The following is a 19809-nucleotide window of genomic DNA, read 5'->3' on the forward strand; positions in this document are numbered from 1 at the left end:
CTTGGAAAATAAAAATAAAACCAAAAACGCTTTTGCGGGTGAAAACGGGCATGACAAAACACCAACCCTTTGAAAATTGATACTCATGGACGGTATATGGATTATGTACTCTCTACCTGGTCTGTGGCGAGACGGTAAATGCTTTTAACATTACATTAGTTGTGCTTATTCGCTCGGAATTGACAGATTAAACAGGATCACACTTACTACCTTGAACAAAAAGTTCCCGGAATAACCACCGTGTGGCGCTCCCATCGTTCCGATTTGAGTTCTGTTTTTTTTGTTAAATTGGTACATCTGTTGTTGATATTCCCTTTAAATCTTAGTGTCATAACTTGACATTTGCAAAAGTTACGTAGCCAAGAGTACATCTATCTCTGTGTGTGTTGGCGATTTTTTACAATTGCAGAAATGGATTTAAATTTGCAACAACGAACTTGTATTAAATTTTGCGTAAAAAACGGATTTAGTGGCGCACGGACGTTGGAAATGTTGGAAAAGTGTTTCGGCAACGATTCTCTAAAAAAACGGTCGTTTACCAGTGGCACGAGCGGTTCAGAAGTGGTCGTGAGTCAATCGAAGATGATGAACGCAGTGGCAGACCATCGGCATCGAAAGTCGGTGAAAAAATTGATAAAGTAAAAGAAATGTTGGTCAATAACCGCAAATTAACCATCAGAGAAATAGCGGAGGACTTGAACATTGCCTATGGATCCGCCCAAGACATTGTGGTAAATGATTTGGGTTTCCGTCGTGTAGCAGCAAAGTTGGTGCCAAAAGACCTCAATTTCATGCAAAAAAGAGACCGTGTTGACGTCGCAAAAGACATGATTTGCGAGGCTGAATCCGATCCCACATTCATCAAAAGGATCATTACTGGAGACGAGACGTGGGTTTATGAGTACGACACGCAATCCAGACATCAGGCAAGTGAATGGCGTTCACCAAATGAGCCGAGACCAAAAAAACCACGTCGTTTTCAGTCAAAAAAGAAGGCAATGCTGACGGTTTTCATGGATTACAACGGTGTAGTGCATCATGAATTTTTGCCAGACAGTAAACAAAGAGTATTATTTGGGCGTTATGAGACGTTTGCGTGAAGCAATTCGCCGAAAGAGACCGGAAATGTGGTCAGAAAACCCGTGGATTTTGCACCATGATAACGCACCGTCGCACAGTGCTATGATTATTCGTAATTTTTTGACGAAAAATGCAACAAATACCATCCAACAGCCACCGAATTCACCTGATTTGGCTCCCTGTGACTTCTTTCTGTTCAATCGAGTTAAAAAACCATTACGGGGAACGCGTTTTAGCAGCCGAGAGGAAGTAATGGAAAAATCGCAGGAAGCACTGATGGACATACCGAAAACCGAATATAAAAAATGTTTCGAGGATTGGATCAAGCGCTGGCATAAGTGTTGTGCAGTCGATGGGGATTACTTTGAAGGGGACGATATAGATTTAGATGAATAAACTTGTATTTTTAATTTTCTGAATAAATTCCGGGAACTTTTTGATCAAGGTAGTATTTTAGTAACTCATTCGAGATAATTAAAACTCAGAAATCTCAATTGTTAATTCTAAATGTTAATTTGAGAATTCGAAACCGAATTTATATAAAATAACGCAAATGCAATGAAAAAGTACCCAATTTTTATAAACGAAATGAAAAATATCTTAATGCATTTTTATTTTCGTCAAAGCTCTTACGCCTTTCCATGTAATCAATTAAGATTTTACCATGCTCAACTCCTAGTCGAATTACCTAGCCTCCCGTTTTTATATATACTCTTTAATATTAGTATGACTAAAATATCTCATAGAAGAAAATACTACCTTGATCAAAAAGTTCCCGGAATAACCACCGTGTGGCGCTCCCATCGTTCCGATTTGAGTTCTGTTTTTTTTGTTAAATTGGTACATCTGTTGTTGATATTCCCTTTAAATCTTAGTGTCATAACTTGACATTTGCAAAAGTTACGGTCGGTTTTCGGTATGTCCATCAGTGCTTCCTGCGATTTTTCCATTACTTCCTCTCGGCTGCTAAAACGCGTTCCCCGTAATGGTTTTTTAACTCGATTGAACAGAAAGAAGTCACAGGGAGCCAAATCAGGTGAATTCGGTGGCTGTTGGATGGTATTTGTTGCATTTTTCGTCAAAAAATTACGAATAATGATAGCACTGTGCGACGGTGCGTTATCATGGTGCAAAATCCACGGGTTTTCTGACCACATTTCCGGTCTCTTTCGGCGAATTGCTTCACGCAAACGTCTCATAACGCCCAAATAATACTCTTTGTTTACTGTCTGGCAAAAATTCATGATGCACTACACCGTTGTAATCCATGAAAACCGTCAGCATTGCCTTCTTTTTTGACTGAAAACGACGTGGTTTTTTTGGTCTCGGCTCATTTGGTGAACGCCATTCACTTGCCTGATGTCTGGATTGCGTGTCGTACTCATAAACCCACGTCTCGTCTCCAGTAATGATCCTTTTGATGAATGTGGGATCGGATTCAGCCTCGCAAATCATGTCTTTTGCGACGTCAACACGGTCTCTTTTTTGCATGAAATTGAGGTCTTTTGGCACCAACTTTGCTGCTACACGACGGAAACCCAAATCATTTACCACAATGTCTTGGGCGGATCCATAGGCAATGTTCAAGTCCTCCGCTATTTCTCTGATGGTTAATTTGCGGTTATTGACCAACATTTCTTTTACTTTATCAATTTTTTCACCGACTTTCGATGCCGATGGTCTGCCACTGCGTTCATCATCTTCGATTGACTCACGACCACTTCTGAACCGCTCGTGCCACTGGTAAACGACCGTTTTTTTAGAGAATCGTTGCCGAAACACTTTTCCAACATTTCCAACGTCCGTGCGCCACTAAATCCGTTTTTTACGCAAAATTTAATACAAGTTCGTTGTTGCAAATTTAAATCCATTTCTGCAATTGTAAAAAATCGCCAACACACACAGAGATAGATGTACTCTTGGCTACGTAACTTTTGCAAATGTCAAGTTATGACACTAAGATTTAAAGGGAATATCAACAACAGATGTACCAATTTAACAAAAAAAACAGAACTCAAATCGGAACGATGGGAGCGCCACACGGTGGTTATTCCGGGAACTTTTTGTTCAAGGTAGTATTTCATTCGGAAAACAGATATTTTGCAAATTACTTCAAATGCGAGATATAACGTAAGCAATATTTATTCTGTGTTTTCTGAAGAGGCGGAATTGGAGGTCGGATTATTTCGTTCAGGAGGAGACACGCGAGGAGTGAAAGTAAGTTTTAGCCGTCTATTATTATTAGTTTGGGTAAATAGTATTGGATAAGAAGAGAAATTTGTAATATTTTCAATTTTGTACATAAGAGAAGTATGATAAAAGCAAGATCTTTAGTATTCGACATTCTAAAGTCATTATAAACTGGCACAAACTGGTATACACACATTAATATTTCTTTAAGTATGGCATCAACAAAAACTGAGATAAATTCTCCCATATGTGTTTCCACGATCTTTTTAATCATCATGACCGTATGTAAAAAAAATATACGTCTTTATGCCAGGCAGTGTACGTAATCGAATCAAATGCGTAATTCCAAGGAGTTCAGCCAGCAGGTCATCTGTGGCATTGGATGTGGCGTCTTCGTCTCCCCCGGAGCGCTGAGCTGCTCATTGAAGTGAGCCTTTGATTGATGGCGTTTTTGTGGGGATTGCAGTGCGCCTGGTTGGGTGATCTCCTCTCTTTCAACCTCGCCGCCGCCGTAATTGATGACATGGACGTCATTGAGCGCGTTTGGCCAACTCCGGCCTAACTGTCGAGCAGCTTTCTTGTCCATTCACTTCAAACATTTCTCTCCGTTTCGATTTTTCCGGTCATTCCTCACCGAGACCTTGTCATAATTTGAGGGAAAACTGAAGAAAAAAGAATCGTAGAAAATATGTACATCCCTCATATATTCTGTGCGCTTCATATACATATGTATTCTCAGAAGTTCTCGGTTTAACTCTTTTTGCACGATAATATTAAGTGAAACTGATTCATGAACTTTTTAATTAATCATCATCAATGCCATCATGAATATAAATTTGAATGTGCGATCACACACTAGCTTTTATGAAAATTGAAAGCGAAGAAATTTCGTATTGTTTTCCGTGAAATTTAGTGCTTATTACTGATCAAAACTAACAATCAAAGCATTCACATTAGACATCCGTTTTAGTTTTTTTTTAATTTATTTGTAAGCACAGGGATTATTTTATTGTAAAAATAAAGTTGACTCCAAAACATTTGAAAGTCAAACCAGTAAAGTACGTTTTATTGGCAGAATTTCTGTGTGAGTACCAAGGGATTCTGAGAAATATCTTAGAGAACGAAGGAAACTTGATCGATCAATCAGAGCTTTATTGGCTGATAAATTTGAAAAATTTAAACTTGCAAAAGTATGGGATATTAGAATTCGACAAAAAACCTTGAAGAATCCCAAGAGCCAGAAAATGGAAATTTCACCAATATCACCAGCTCCCTTTCTCTCTCTTTCCAGTAAACCGCCTCATCTTGAAATTGCGTTCGGTTCGGGAATCGTAGGATCAGATTCCAAAGCCAGAGATCATCTCTGCATTTGTCATGGGGCATTCTTTAAATCTTGAACGCACCATCGGATGAACCAAGGTGTCCTTCGCCCCAGAGTGACTTCAAAACACCAGCTACCTCCCTTAATCCCCGCCAATCTTTTGTAACCTATGATCATCAACTCATAATCACTATTACGTCACCCTAGGAAATATATATGTTTACTTATTTGGCTCTTATATTTAACCCACCCTATCCTAACTTAATGTAGGTATTTCCCTTCTAGTAGTTTTAAATTTGTCATACAATATTCATAGAACTCTAAAGGTCATAACGGCCAGATTTCAAAACCATTTAGTGTGCAGTTAAACCTGTATAGAAGTTACCATTGAAGGTGATTGATGACGTCGCTGATTATACTCGTTGAGATGAGAGTTGGCACTGTCCACTTATCCCAGAGGAGAATATCCACAGCCAACTTCGGAGGACTTTTTATGGCGATATAATGATGGCTGCCCTTCAACCCTATTAATAAGTATCGATGATTAAATTAATAACTACCGGAAAGCAAAATGAATGTTGTGTTGTTAGATCCTATTTTAATATGAAAACCGGGATTTTTTTTCTTATAGTTTATTATAATAAATCCAACTCTCTTTTCGACGACATTTGGTAATTAGCGGATATCTGCGTTACACCAGAAGCAGAAATAAACACTTCACAATTCTGTTCTGGGAAACAAAGAAACATTGTAATCAACACCAGAGTATCTCTCAAAATTCTGCATATTTATTTTATTATTTAATTTGAAGTGCATGCATATCTTTTTTGTAGTCAATCTCTCTAACACTGTGAGTTAATAGAAGTAGTTTCTTTGTAGATGTAGTGTATTTTTGTTGTATTTGCGCATGTGTAGTATGATGAGAAAATATGAGATGGAGAGAGTGAACGTAGATTATTTTCAAGAAAAATAAATGTGATCGAGAAAGAGGACGATTGTTGGTTCAAACCGCAAGGTGACCTGATATCACGAGAATGGTACGGGTTTCATTCGGGACATTTGCATAAATTTTGGAAAATTATTCAAATATATAATTTTCATAAGATCGTGTGGTAAGTAGTTCAGAGGTCAAAAGCATGATCATGTTTCACACGTCATCCACGTGAAAATAATTGCATATGTATAGCGGTGAGCGTGGATTGGCACATGCGCTGCAAGCACAGTAGTACACTGTGCACCAGATTGGTGCACAGTGTACTATTATGTCAGCCGCTCGCAGCAATCCAAAAAAATGCTGCATGTGACCGGCGAGTCCCAATGAGTGCCCATTTACGGTAAATTGTTGTCAATATTATTTAAACTGAATTTAAAGGTTACTTTTGTATTTTCAAATTGCATACATTTTCTAAATATCTCATTTCATGTTAAATTTTTCGTTGTTTTAAATAATCAAAAGATGATTTTTCAAAGTTAATTAAACATTTTGTTGCCTATTGTGGTGGGTTTTAGTTTTAGCGGGTTTTTATATGAACCGTTCAATCTGAATATGGGGTGTTATTTCTTGTATGTATATGGCGATGAAAGTCTTGAAATTCTCGGAACAAATTAGGTAAGGGTATCCTGTGATTTAGTATTTCTGAGTATTTATCCCACCATTTTCAGTGATGAGGAAACGTATGGAATGCAATTGAAACTAAGTACAACTCAGAAATTCCTAATGTAATTTACAGTACTTTGTCCAGATAATTTAATTTAAAATAAAAATGGAGGAAAAGGGGACGTTTCCGCGCTTGTTAGGATGGTTTGTTTTATTACTGATGGGTCTCCCTGATTCGGTTTCCCTATGCCAAAATAGGACTCGTGATAGTGGTCACCCTGGAAAAAGTATCCAGCCCCTCAGGGTTGCTTGCCATCCCCGTCTCCCGCCTTGCCCGCCCGCCTACTCCCCTGGCGAAGACCACGATCCCCTCTTTCCCCTTTGCAATCCCCCCTTACTCCCTCCCTCTCTCTACCTCTCCCCGATACTCCGAGGACATTCCTGCTCCCTCGCAACCTTCCCATGGCGCCCAAGTTTCTCCCCCGCGCTCGCTAATCGCTTTCCCATTTTTCTTCTACGGTTACAGTGCGGCTACTTGGACGGCATCCGCTCTCACCTCGGCGATTGGACGCAGCGGGTCAAATCGTGGTACTGGGGAAGGCCACCGGTGAGTCCTCATACTTATATCCACCAACTATATTGTCAACCCCCAGGGGTGGTGTGGGGTCACTCATGATATTTAGTCACTCGTTTAGGGGTTAGAAAGGATGACATATCTCATTTTCAGTGTTTAGTATAAGCATACGCCCAAAATACTTCAAACTAACTTACAGCTACTTTAAAAAACAAGAAAATATCTAAAGTCTTTGTCCGGCGTATTTTTTTGAACGCTCAGACGAATGTTTTAATTATAAATAAGTAGGTGGACTAACTCAATAAATAAACCATCTTGGGTTAGTTATAACTTGGCTATTGGTCAAATTATGTGCCCTGCATGGAAGTCATGAAGTCCACGACTAACATCTGAAATAGTGGTTTTAATAATCACGTCTGGAGATGGAAAGGTCTCCCACGTGTGTAAGAAGGAAGTTATCATTTTTTTCACAGATTATTTGGATAGAGGTTTCTCATCGAACATTTACATCCTCTCTAATTTGTTTTTGTAGTTGAAATCGTAATGGTAATTCGATATTTTACAGTTTTCATTTCTCCAGTAAATAATTTGGTTCCAATCTAGCATTTGCTACCCACTCGCTCTTCCTATTACATACTTCCAACACATAATCCCTCACCCGATCTTAATCTTACTTCGGGTTCTTTTCGTTAGGATTTTCTCTTCGCTATTTTTTCACCGTTGCTCCAACATAATTTCCCTTTATCTCTCTCTGCCTCTAACATATCGCTAGCTTAATTTTAGGTTTCTGAATTCCAGAACACTGTAACACTCGGTGAATATGTAAAGAAATTAATAAGAGTACAGTTTAAAAATTTTGATTTCGAAAAAAAGGGAAAGGAATAAATAAACTAAGAGGTAGATAATGAAAAATATTTTTACCAATCACAAAGAGTAATCATTCGTCAAAAATAAATCAAGGAAACATGAATAAAATGAAGTATTGGCTTTTTCTTCCTCTAGATTTACCCTCAGTTCTACAAAAGGGAGATGGGAAAAACTGTGTTATGTGATATGAAATTGTATATTCTTGCAGTGCGCGTCAATGATGAATCATTAGTTTATGCCACAAAATATTATGGGAGTTTCTTTAATGTTCTTAATAATGAAGAGAGTAATTTTACGCAATTTTAAATTGGAATGATGAAGTAGGATTGGTACAACAGTCTGCCTCCATAATTATTCCAAATAGCTTACTCTCCAATTTTCAACTGAGGCAAAAAATAATTAATGCCCCCGAGCATGGAGTATGCGTTACTGTGATATACCTCCTTCCTTGTGCCACCTTCATTATCTGCGCGTATGTTGACGAAAGTAAATAGTCAGAGTTATCAATGCAATGCTGGTGCGAAACTTTGCAATTAGAATTTAATTTTAAAAGGTGCGTAGTGATAAGTTTTTGGAAAAAGAGCAATTCCCTCTCGAACGACTACTACATCGGGAATACCGAAATGGAATGTGTAGATCCGATTGAATACCTAGGCGTTACCCTAACTCACGATCTCTCCTGGGTGAAACTTATACGGGGAATATGTGGACAAGATAACTAAAACTTAGGATTTATTAGAAGAGTACTAGGTAAAAGTGATGAAAAGGTCAAAGAGAAATGTTATCTGTCGCTGGTTAGGCTTCATTGAGAATGTGTTGCAAGTATTTGGGATCCTTACGAAGTAGGATTGATTGCCGAATCGGATCGCGTGCAGCATAGAGGAGCTAGATGTTTAAAACGTGGTTATGATAAACTTAGTGGTGTATCCAAATTATTATAGTAGCTAGGCTAAGAACCGCTCACGGAGCGAAGGTTAAATTACAGATTGAAGCTCTTGCATTAATTGGAAGGAAGTCTCTTTAGCAGTGATGTTGATAATGTGTTATTAACCCCATCGTACTACGGTAGGGGAGATCATGTCAATAAAGTTAAAGAGATGAAGTTTGGAACAGATAGATTTAAGATGTATTTTTTTCCACAAACGATAGGGCATCATAATAGCATTATTCGAACGCTGTAGAGTCATGTTCGGGCAAAATTATTCTGGTGTATATTTACCCCCTGCTACCCTTGCGGTGGTTTGTAGGTTACATAAATAAATAAGAGGATACGCCCGAATAGATGATAGTGACCACAAATAGAAAAATTTGTTTTTGGCCTTCTTTCCTCCCTATCTCCCCCTTCAGAATATCACTCAACGCCACGTATCAGGAGGGAGGGAGGTCGAACTCCGGACCCGCATCGGCTCCTTGCCCAGATTAAATTTCGAAACCCACGAAGGAGCTTCCGGTACAATTGGCCATTGCCGCGAAGGGCAGCCGGAATTACGATGGCGGGCGGTACGGGTACACTAACCGGCGATGACATCGATCGTCACCGCAGCCAAATTACACGAGCAGTCTCCAGCAGGAATGGAGCCAAAACTGCGACGCGGCTGGCCGGAAGCGGCAGTTCTTCACTTGTTCGTGAAGAAGGGGGTGGGGAGAGGGGGTTGAAGGAATTGCCCTGTTGCTCTCCCTTCTTTCCCAGGTGGTGCCCCTCGGCCGAGCCTCGGAATTCGCCCGGCTCGCGTGGAATGAGGGGCATCACGGAAGGTAGGGGAGGAATTGACCACGCGAGGGAATTCTCATTCCGTAAATGCACTTAAAGGCATTCGATCGCTGGCATAGCACACTGGTCGCCGGCGAGGAAAAAAGATGTTGGGCGTGAGCATCAATAGAGCCATGTTTGATTCAGTGGTGACTTCCAGGAAATATATCCCCGTAAATATTCATGTTCTTATTATCTTGCTTCGTAATCCATCCCCTATCGACATGCAGACAACACTGTCCTGTCTTGTTGGTGAAAGTTAAATCAATGAGAGAGACATCTTTTTCTTATAATATCCTTTGCATAAATCTCTTCGCTTGACGACGTTCTAACTTTTGCACTAACGGGGAGTAATACATGGAAATTAATTACTCATTTTTTTGTAAAACGCTAAGTAGTATGCTCTTTCATAGGATTTTATGGTCTGTAATAATTTTAAGGTGATTAATTAGAGCTGGTTAGAATTAACGTCACATCTTGTGGCCTTCTGAGGTATTTTCTTCGCGTAGGTGTTCCAATCTTCCGTTTTGCGAAGGATTAGTAACACCGAACCGTTAGATGTGTAGCGGAAGGGGTCGAAACTGAGGGAGGGAGGGGAGTGGGGGGTCAATATGTACCGTCGGCAGTTATTTTCTTTTCTTTTTATTTCGACTTCGTATCCGATTTCTCGGTTCTTGGAAAATAGGGCATAGCACTCTGAGAAGCGGACGCATGTTTTATGTTAATCTATCTATTATATATATATTATTATAATCTATCTACTACATATATATTTTACGATTGCAGGGCTTAAAAGGCGCATTAAAATGTTAAAAGCACGAATAAAAAGCTTTCTAAGATGAATTTGAAGCTATTTACCAAAACATTTGATCTACTCTCACCGAATGTTTGTTTTAAAACACTTTGTTCTTGAGACGCAACTTTGCGTTGCATATGGGAGGAAAAAAGCCATTTTAAAATAAATTGATTGCTCTGTTTCGCTAACATATATTTAGGAAAAAAATCAGTTCTTAGGTTGTATTCATTTCCATTAAAGGAAATTCTACTCAATGAAATGAAAACAAAATTTTCCTTTCCTCTTTTCCCAATTCGATGCAATAGCTCTAGGAATACTTGTCGATTTGAAGTGAATAAATTAAGAGAGAGTAGCATATTCCATTTTATTTTATTCTAGAGGAACATGCATTCTGTAATTGACTTTATAAAATTCCCCTCGCAACTTTTCCTGCAAAATGTAACTGAATTTATCCCTTGTTAAATAACTATCCAAAACTATATCGCGCGGTATTTTTTCCAAAATGGCCCGAACTTTCCCTCATCACTATGGGGATAGTCTATACATTCAGGGAAAATGTATGAATTATAAAATTTTAAATATGAAAAATACCTTTCCTGATACATTACGCTTTCAAATATATATTTTAAGTATAGAACTTTTAAATTAGTAAAATTTAAATAAAGTAGTATCGCCAGAAGGGCTTTCTCCAAATGTGGTCAGATAAAGGAGAGAAAGAGATGGGATGTGTATTTAATGTGTCATCCCATATCCATGTTATGGTCATTAAACAATAGGAGCCAGTAATTAAATATCCAAATAAACTAGCTTATGATCGTGCTTCTTACACTAAACTTATCCAGCTGTAGAATTAGAAATGAATTATTTTTGACCTTTCACATGAAAAAATTATTTAAAATACCATAATATCCCGAGAAACACTAAACAATTACCATGAGAAATGGATAGCATATGCCACATAAATCGGTGTTCAAAATTGATTCCTTCTTGATTTTGTGAAATTGGCCAAGTTTTATCATAGATCATTCATAAATTCATTTATTTATTTATGACATTTGCTTGAAAAAATGTATTTCTATCATATACAGGTATCTCTCTCAGCTTTTAACTGCGCTCGTGGTTTAATTTGCGTTGTTCCTGCAGGGAACTTGTCACACGTCGTAATTTATCCCACTCTCCACCAAAATATCGTAATCACCTCGATATTGTTACATCGGAGGTCGAGATTGCTAGTATCCCAGATCTGCATACACGACAACGGTCCCTGTGTAGTGAGAGTTGTGATGGAGTGGTCAGCGGTTGGGGGGGCTAGTGGCTCCCGCCGCCGCCGCCTCCACAGCTGACAAGCACCCTCCCCCACTTGTTCCAGGAGCCGTCGGGAGGCGGGGGGGTGTTCGAGGGGTTGGCCGTGGGCGGAGACGAGAGCACGACGGGCGAGGAGACGGGGGCGGAGTCGGGCGACGGACAAGGGGGTGCCGGCGGCCGCGGCGGCCAGGGGGGACAAGCAGGGGGACGGAGACCCCTGCTAGGTGGCGGACAGGGCGGGGACTCTGCCGCGGGGCAGCCCGGAGAGTACGCGGACGGCGAGAACGCGGTAAGTTACCTTGCCTAGTTACGCCATCCCCCACCGTTGCGCGGAGATATTCATGTCCTGCAAATACGGCAATCGTTTGTTTCTATGTCGACAATACAAGTAAAGCCACGTTCACAGCCGTCCTTGATCCCCTTTGGCAAGTCTATTCTTAAGGGTGCATGTCGGTCCCTACCTGCTAATAACTCTCATCAATGCTAAAACAATTATTGCTCCTGGAATTTTGTTTTAAGCGATACACTTTCATAGGAATTTCATGTCTTTTAAAAGTTCATATACAGGATATGCATGATATTACAGTGTGATGTGATATCTCTCAATGCTACGAATAAGTAGAGATGATACATTAAAAAAATAATCATATTTCATCGTTGGAGATTAAAAGTAATAGTATCAAATATCTAAAACAATTAGAATAATCAAATAAAATAATCATTAAGGCATATTTTCTCAGGATCCAAAATGAAAAAATTATATTCAAATATAAAATACATTTACTGACATTCAGCCCTTCAATTAAACAAATGCTTCATTGAAGGGGATTTCCCAAATTAAAACATTTTTTAAATTAATAATTACTCCTGGTAAGGTCAGTCCTACCAGTTAAATTGAAGGTTAGAAGATAGATGAATGGTAGTCCACCCAGTGCCTATTCCTCAGGAGGGTGAATGCAAATGTATCTGACTGCAGTTGGGCTGCCATTTAATTAACGATATGGTATTAAAAACACTATTGAAGAGGGCAGATGGAAACCACTCAATTATTTCTCCCAAGAAAATATGATTTACATGCTGATGAGAGTGTGCCCAGGAAACTATGTTCCACGGCCCACTGCTAGGCTTCTACAATCGTCATCACTCCAAATCCTTGCAAGGTGGAATAGACATCAGCAGGGAAATAGATGCAGAATAGGACCAAACCAGTTAGTATAGGAGTTTGGAATGAGAGAAAGATGTTGAAGCCAGGGAAATTAACAAAATATAAAGCAGGAGATTGTGATGTGCAAGCAAGTACATGTATAACGGTATACCAGCAAATACATTTATTGCTGGGTTTTACCCATTTGGATTAGAGGACCCTCTCTTAAGTATTTCCACTCTAAATTACTTAACCTTTATGGAGTACTGAGCTAAAAAAATACATATATATATTAGTGATGACTTGCATATTTGGCCTAATTTCCATTTTACTATATCCAAAAATCCATGAAGTAATTTCCCACAAGACCTGTGTCGGAGAAAGGAAAAATGAGATTTTAAGGACTTTAATCGGATGCAATATATAGCATTGCCTATTACGTACCATGATTTTCTGGCAATAGTAATAAAAGAAACTCTTTAATTGCTTGTCACTTTATTTCATCTACAGTGCATTCATAGGTTTCCAGGCCAAGGGAATAGAAATACTATATGACTTGTTAAGTTCCATAAATTTGGCAAACACTTTTATTGATAAAGTTGCAACTGAGAAATGCTCTTTTACGAATATGTGCAATATGTTTCTTCCTCTGTCTCTCAGAGACTTCCTTGGACTTAGAGCCTTAGGTTTTACAATTATGCCTTTTTCAACACCAACGTTTCCATCCTGCAGGGTAACTCTTCAGTGGTTGCAGATCAGCAGGGAAATCTTCGGATAACAGTGAGAAAGACGAGGCCCATGTTGGGCATTGCTATTGAAGGAGGAGCCAATACCAAGCACCCACTCCCTAGGATCATCAATATTCATGTGAGTGCAACAAGTCTTGCAGACTAGAATAGATGATAATAATACAGCAATATGCATTCAATAGAATGGCTATAAGAAGCTCATCATGCAAAGTTAATTACTATAGTTTATGATCATTTGCATAACCATTCTTGAATGAATAAAGTAGCTATTATGATAGTTTTATATTAAAGAATACTTAATATGAGATTTATAATTTTAAAAACATAAGCAATAAACTTTCCAAATAAAATATTTTTTAAATTTATTTTTTCTTAATTTATCGATACATGCAATTATCAAACCAAGCATGAAAATCTTCCCTGCTTCAGGGGATATTAGTTGTTAGGTTAGTAATTTTGTATTATGAATAATTTATTATATTCACTTGATGAATATTCACCCATAGAGGATATTTAGAGCCATTAATGTGATCAAATTTTTTCAAATTTTTCTTTACAAAATGAAATGTAAATATTTAATTCAAAAGATACATAATGATAGCATTGAGCTCTTATGGCTAGTAGTATTGAAAAATGAAAAACTCAAATTGCTGTAAACAGTTTACCTTTGAAAACAAAATACAAATGAGATTATTTGGCTCGCTACAAGTCAAAGGGTAAATGGTAAATAAGGAAAGGGATAAGAAAAGTCTTTCTTATCCCTTTCCTTATTTACCATCTACCCTATCCTTTGACTTGTGGCGTTAGCCAAATAATCTCATTTGTATTTTTTTTCAAAGGTAAACTGTTCATGGCAATTGGAGTTTTTCATTTTTCAAAAGATATATGCTATCCTTTCATGTTAAGTGCGTACCTCGAATTATTTGGTATTTTTTACTTCATTAGGCTGTAAAATGATAATTAATTAAAAATGTCAAACTAAGCAATGTAGCATTTTTATAAAGGCAAAGAACTGAGTCTTATTTTCTCCTCGTTATGCAGGAAGATGGAGCTGCCTTTGAAGCTGGGGGCTTGGAGGTTGGACAGCTTATCCTGGAAGTAGATGGTCAGAAGGTTGAAGGTAATAATATTTACTTAAGAATTTCATAGAACAAAGAATTTCATAAGAGTACTAAACGTATAATGATAGGAAGAAAATTAAGTAAGTAATTGTACAGTATTTTTTATTGATACCAATTCGTCACACAATTAGAGAGGTAAATATTGACCTATTTCAGTAGGTATTACTATCTGCTGGATATAGCAGACACAAATGACCTATGTGATGCATAGTAAGACAGAATTTAATTTATGATAATGGTAAAACATAGGTATCTAATAGCAAAGCTATCCAAAAGATAAAAAGATAGAAACAATAAATTTTTGGTTTATCCAAGATCCAAAATTTAGAGTCCCATTCATTGTTCCATTAACGTGACATAAAAGGGATGGAAAAATATTTGAGTAGTGAGTGATGTGAAACCTGTGATTGAACATTTACTTAAAGACCTCACCCACTTTGTATTTCATCAATTTATGAATTCAAGGTCATCATCATAGTCACAGCATAAGTTGGCATGGCATTATTATACAGTGGCTTAATGAGGATAAGTAGCTGTTTTGGGTAAAAATTTATGGGTGAATATTCATGAAGGGTGTCGCGGTAGTCCAGGGGTAGAGCATTGGACTACTGACCGAATAGTCCCGGGTTCAGTTTCCGGTTAAGTCTCTGGCCACCTGCAGCTCCAACCAAGCTATTTGGTTTTTTGAGTACCAGATCTTCTTGGCCCCCCTACCCTGATGTGTGAATTTCACACGCCGTCAGGCTCAGTACGGGGTGAACTCTACCATCACCAACCAAACCGACCCTTGGGTTGATAACTGTGTATACAGTTTTTTTATTTATGAAGGAAGGCCCCATATGCATGCATGAATCAAGCACATGGTAGCATATTTGAGGGAAGAAATGCAAATACATGAGGATATCAGCCAATGGTGTTGCTAAATGGTTTTTGTCAAACCAATCCTAGATTTATGACCAGTTATTATGATGATTCTAACTAATAACCAACTCACTAGCTATAAATTATAATAGTCAATAATTAATAAAATAATAACCATTAAAATAATAGCCACTAAATAATACAACTTTTATCATGCAGCATTTTATTAAAATGAAATACTCAACAAATTTCTTCTTAGTATATTGTTTACCTGAGATTTTTTTGTGATAAAAAATGTCTATGTGTACCAAATTCCCTACCTATTTCTAATGGTGCAAATTACTTTAGCTGTCAGGCACCTCCCCTATTGACTACAAGTATTCAATTATATCACCATTGAAACTCATGATGCAGTTATTTTTCCTATTCTCCTTATCAAACACAATTGCATATGTACTTTCATATTAGGTGCACATTTGTACTTTCAATTTCATTCTTTCTTTTAATTTCCTAGCTAAAGGTATCAAGAACTAACTCCCACTAAATCTGTTGGACTTTCGGCTGACAATTCTGCATCAACAGTATTTATGTGTAAAATGACTGGTAATAGTCATCATTACACTTATTAAAATAAAATTGATGAAATATTGAAAATATAGTGGCTTGAGTTCATATTGATAACATTTTGGTATTAATTAATTTTTTAATAGGAAATATGGCTGTGGATATCTTGTATATTTATACTGAAATGAAATAAGTAACTTTGTAATTCCACTCAAACTTAATTTAGAACAAGGCCTTGGCTTCGATATTGGACATCACAACTTTGTAAATATACCTTCATAGCTGGGAAGGGGGGTTTGGTCAGAGGGGGAGGGAACAATGAACAAAATATGTGTAAAGAATAGGAGTATAACAATATCCCTCTATGCAAAGCACCTTATCGAATGTGACCACAAAAGTGACTTTGAGACTGAAATTCTCCATTTCAAAAATAAAGGCCATAAAACGTGTCCGTTGCAAGGATGAGCTTGCCAACAAAATTTTGTATTCCTCCCACTCCCCTCTCCTAGATATATCACTCTTTCCCATCCAGTGGTCCCCGCAGTAGGTATTCCCCTCCCAAACAAACCCCCATTAACAGCCAATGATTTTTGCCGAAAGCTGTACTTTCCTTTTCCTCCCAACTACATTGTGTTTTATATGAGGGCCACCTGATAATGATGTCCAACATTGAAACCTAGGTTATGTCCTATATATAGTGTGTGTGAATTTACAAAGTTACTCATTTCATTTCAATATTTTGGGTAAATTTCATAAAGTAATGCTGGAGACACCAAATTGTATCTTAATACTGAAATATATGTATAATTTTATTCTCTGAGAGTTAATCTGAAGATAAGTCATTTTCTCCTCACATATATTCCTTAAAACATGCTACTATACATTCCATCTAACAATTGGCTTTACCTATATATTTGATAAAGAACCATTCATGATTTACGAAAGTGAATGAAACATTCTGCTATTTAGTTACTCAAATACCAATGTAGGCATTTAATTTTTTTTTTAACTGTTCTAAATGAAAATAATGCTTCATAACTACTTAAGTTAATACTTTCCCAGTGATCCAATATATTTTATTTTCAGTGAATAGTTTTCATCGTATGTGCTTCATCATGAGGTTTATATGTTTTAATCAGCAGCATGTGCATTCAGTTTTGATTCCTGTCTCATTAAATATCTTTTTTTCCTTCAGGTCTTGGGCATCAGGAAGTTGCACGGTTGATTGCAGAGTCCTTTGCGAGAAAAAGTAGACCAGGGATAGAGTTCTTGGTCATTGAAGCTAAAAAATCAAATCTGGAGCCAAAGCCAACGGCTCTCATCTTTTTGGAGACTTAAAAGGTGACTGCCTCCATGGAAGAATGGACGATGTGAAATACTGAACCTGCCTTCTCCTCGTTCCTTCCATGCCTTTACCAGTCTCTCTTTAATACACTCTCTTTCTCTCTCTATTTGCCCTCCCATCTAAGAACCCTCCCAAAACCCAAAAGAAACCCCACTGAAACAAAATGGACGCCTCGGCAATGTGTGGCCTTTTGACGCCTCCCGTGTTCTATCTCAGTCAAACACTCTCATGTATGACACTGAGTCATTGCTAATTGGTCATTGAGTACCTCTCTGCAATGTTGTAGACTGAATATTTAAGAAAAAACTAAGAAAAAAATATTGTCTCGTTATACAATGTGCCAAATAGCCTATTGTGGCTTGTATGAATGTATGATAAACAGTCGCGCCTTTAATAGTGCTACAACTGCTTTACCCATGGCCACTGTAATGTCACTCATATTTTGTTGATAGAAAGAGAGCAAAAGAAAGGAAAATGCTGTTTTCTACCGATATTAAACCATCAGTCGTTCATTCCTGATGCTTGTTTGATGCAAACATATTACTCCAAAGTGATGTTGCTAGTGATAATAGTGAAAGAGGAAAAGTGACACCCCCCTCTCCCTCATATTCCTCCACCTCTCATACAAGCACCTACAGTTGTTGGACTGGTACACTACAGTCCCTTGGCTAGATGGCTATTGATAGAAAAATTTAAACTCCTATGCAATTAGATTAGTGATGAAATGTCTGTAAATGAGCCCCATTTTTTTGGGTTTTGGTAGCCACCTAGTTGTCCAATAAAGCTGTTTTGTTGAATAGCTTTGATTAGTGGCTGGAGCTCCTGCGGATGATGAATAAATTCGCCGAGGTGAGAAATTAAATGAGCACAGAAAATTAGATGAGAGCGCCATCATTGCAATGCAAATATTTAGGAACCATTATCCATTCTCGAGCAATGGAGAGGAGTGATGTTATACTAGATTTTCTTATCATTGTTGCCTACTAAAAGATATATATATGAACGAATAAAAAATATATATATACAAATTGACATGTTTATGTCGCATGTTACTTTTGTGATCATGTTTTGCATTGTTCTGTTTTGTTGATACTTACCCGGGGTCACGGTGGGCAGGGAAAGAGCGGGGTTTTGAGCATAATAGTTGCGTGGAAAATAAAGATGGGTTGGAATATTTTGGTCAAGCTGTGATCATCCATGTTCCTTTTATGCAAATGAAAAAAGAAAATTGAAATTGCCTCATGTGTCTAAATAGATTGGGATTAAGGCGTGAGATGCCCAAATATTTACATATCTATCATTGCCTTAAATGAACATTGTACAGCTAAAACAAAGTACTGTTATTTCTGCAAATACTTTTCTCTCCTTGTACCTTCCTACATCCCCTGTTTGGGTGGAATGCCACCCTCCCATCTTGCTCCCCCATTTCCTCTCCCCTGCTCTTTTCACTCCATTGCCAGATGCCTATTTTTCAATTTTTACAACTGCAATGGACACTGTCCACTAAACTGTAAATAACAATGCCAGCAAATGTGACACTTCCACAATGATTTTTGTAACTGGAAAATAAAGAGAGCTTCTTCCAAACCTTTACTTTACTGTTTTTTGATTAAATATTACTGAAACTCATGAATAAAATTGGTTAAGTAAATACAGCCAATAACATGAAGCCTGAAGTATGCAATTGCATTTCTCTGACCTTATGATGCGGTAAATAACTCCAATGTTGGAGAAAAAATTAAATTGAGGTACATTCTTCTTTCCTTCTTTAAGGTTTCTTTTGAAACCTTATCCATGACTATATTTTCTGAAGAACCATTCAGTATAATGTACCACTGAGTTTTTTCATACCCAATACTTTTAGAAAGAGTAGTTTTCCAATGGAACTGAAGAAGTTTCTAGCTTTGAGGGAAATCTAAGGAACTGTGAGAGCATATTTTGTCCACTTAAAACTACATAATTCATTCAAAGAGCTCTGGATAGCATTCTGCATTTCGACTGTATCCTAATCCTCAATGACGTTTTGCTCATTTTATTTATTCATTAGTGCAAACCTCATTAAGATGAAAAGCTAGAAAATGAAAAGGGAGGAGCAGTCCATAGCAGAAACTCAGAAAGAGTGAAGCACATTCACAGGGGATATTTCAAATGTATATCATGATAATGTTAAAATAATAAACATATTATTTAGGATTTATTATTAGTACATGATTCGGTACTTATGCCACTTTAACAAATTGTAATTTTTAAGTTACCTATTATGGAATGGTACATTTCACTACTAATACTGGCTTCAACATTTGAACAACAACAGGACAGCATTCCCTTTAGTCATATGTTAGTTCTATAGGGTTGATTTCCCAAAAAGTTGTTTCAATTTTTTTCTACACTTCAGTTGACTTCTCTAATTTTTTCTTGCACTTTCACCATCTAAAAGGTATTTATATTGAGGTCAGCAGAATTCATACTTTTCACGGACATGAGCTAAAATGCCAAAAAGAAATTAGGTAATAGAAGAAAGATGAAAATACAAGAAAACAAGAGA

The 19809-nt window shown here is 37.6% G+C and overlaps 1 protein-coding gene across 1 annotated transcript in view; it reads left to right on the top strand.

Moving 5' to 3' along the window:
- The window catches only part of dysc (whirlin protein dyschronic), a 209279-nt gene extending 190422 nt beyond the window's left edge, over positions 1 to 18857 (top strand). The window contains exons 10-14 of the mRNA XM_071590149.1: positions 6715 to 6795; positions 11545 to 11769; positions 13357 to 13491; positions 14415 to 14493; positions 17115 to 18857. Of these exons, the coding sequence (XP_071446250.1) occupies positions 6715 to 6795; positions 11545 to 11769; positions 13357 to 13491; positions 14415 to 14493; positions 17115 to 17257 (663 nt within the window). The 3' untranslated portion in view covers positions 17258 to 18857. The remainder of the gene's footprint in view (positions 1 to 6714; positions 6796 to 11544; positions 11770 to 13356; positions 13492 to 14414; positions 14494 to 17114) is intronic.
- Positions 18858 to 19809: the final 952 nt, after the last annotated feature.

Source organism: Hetaerina americana, unplaced genomic scaffold, assembly GCF_022747635.1.
Source record: "Hetaerina americana unplaced genomic scaffold, ioHetAmer1.1.p SCAF_1, whole genome shotgun sequence".
NCBI classification, from domain to species: Eukaryota; Metazoa; Arthropoda; class Insecta; order Odonata; family Calopterygidae; genus Hetaerina; species Hetaerina americana.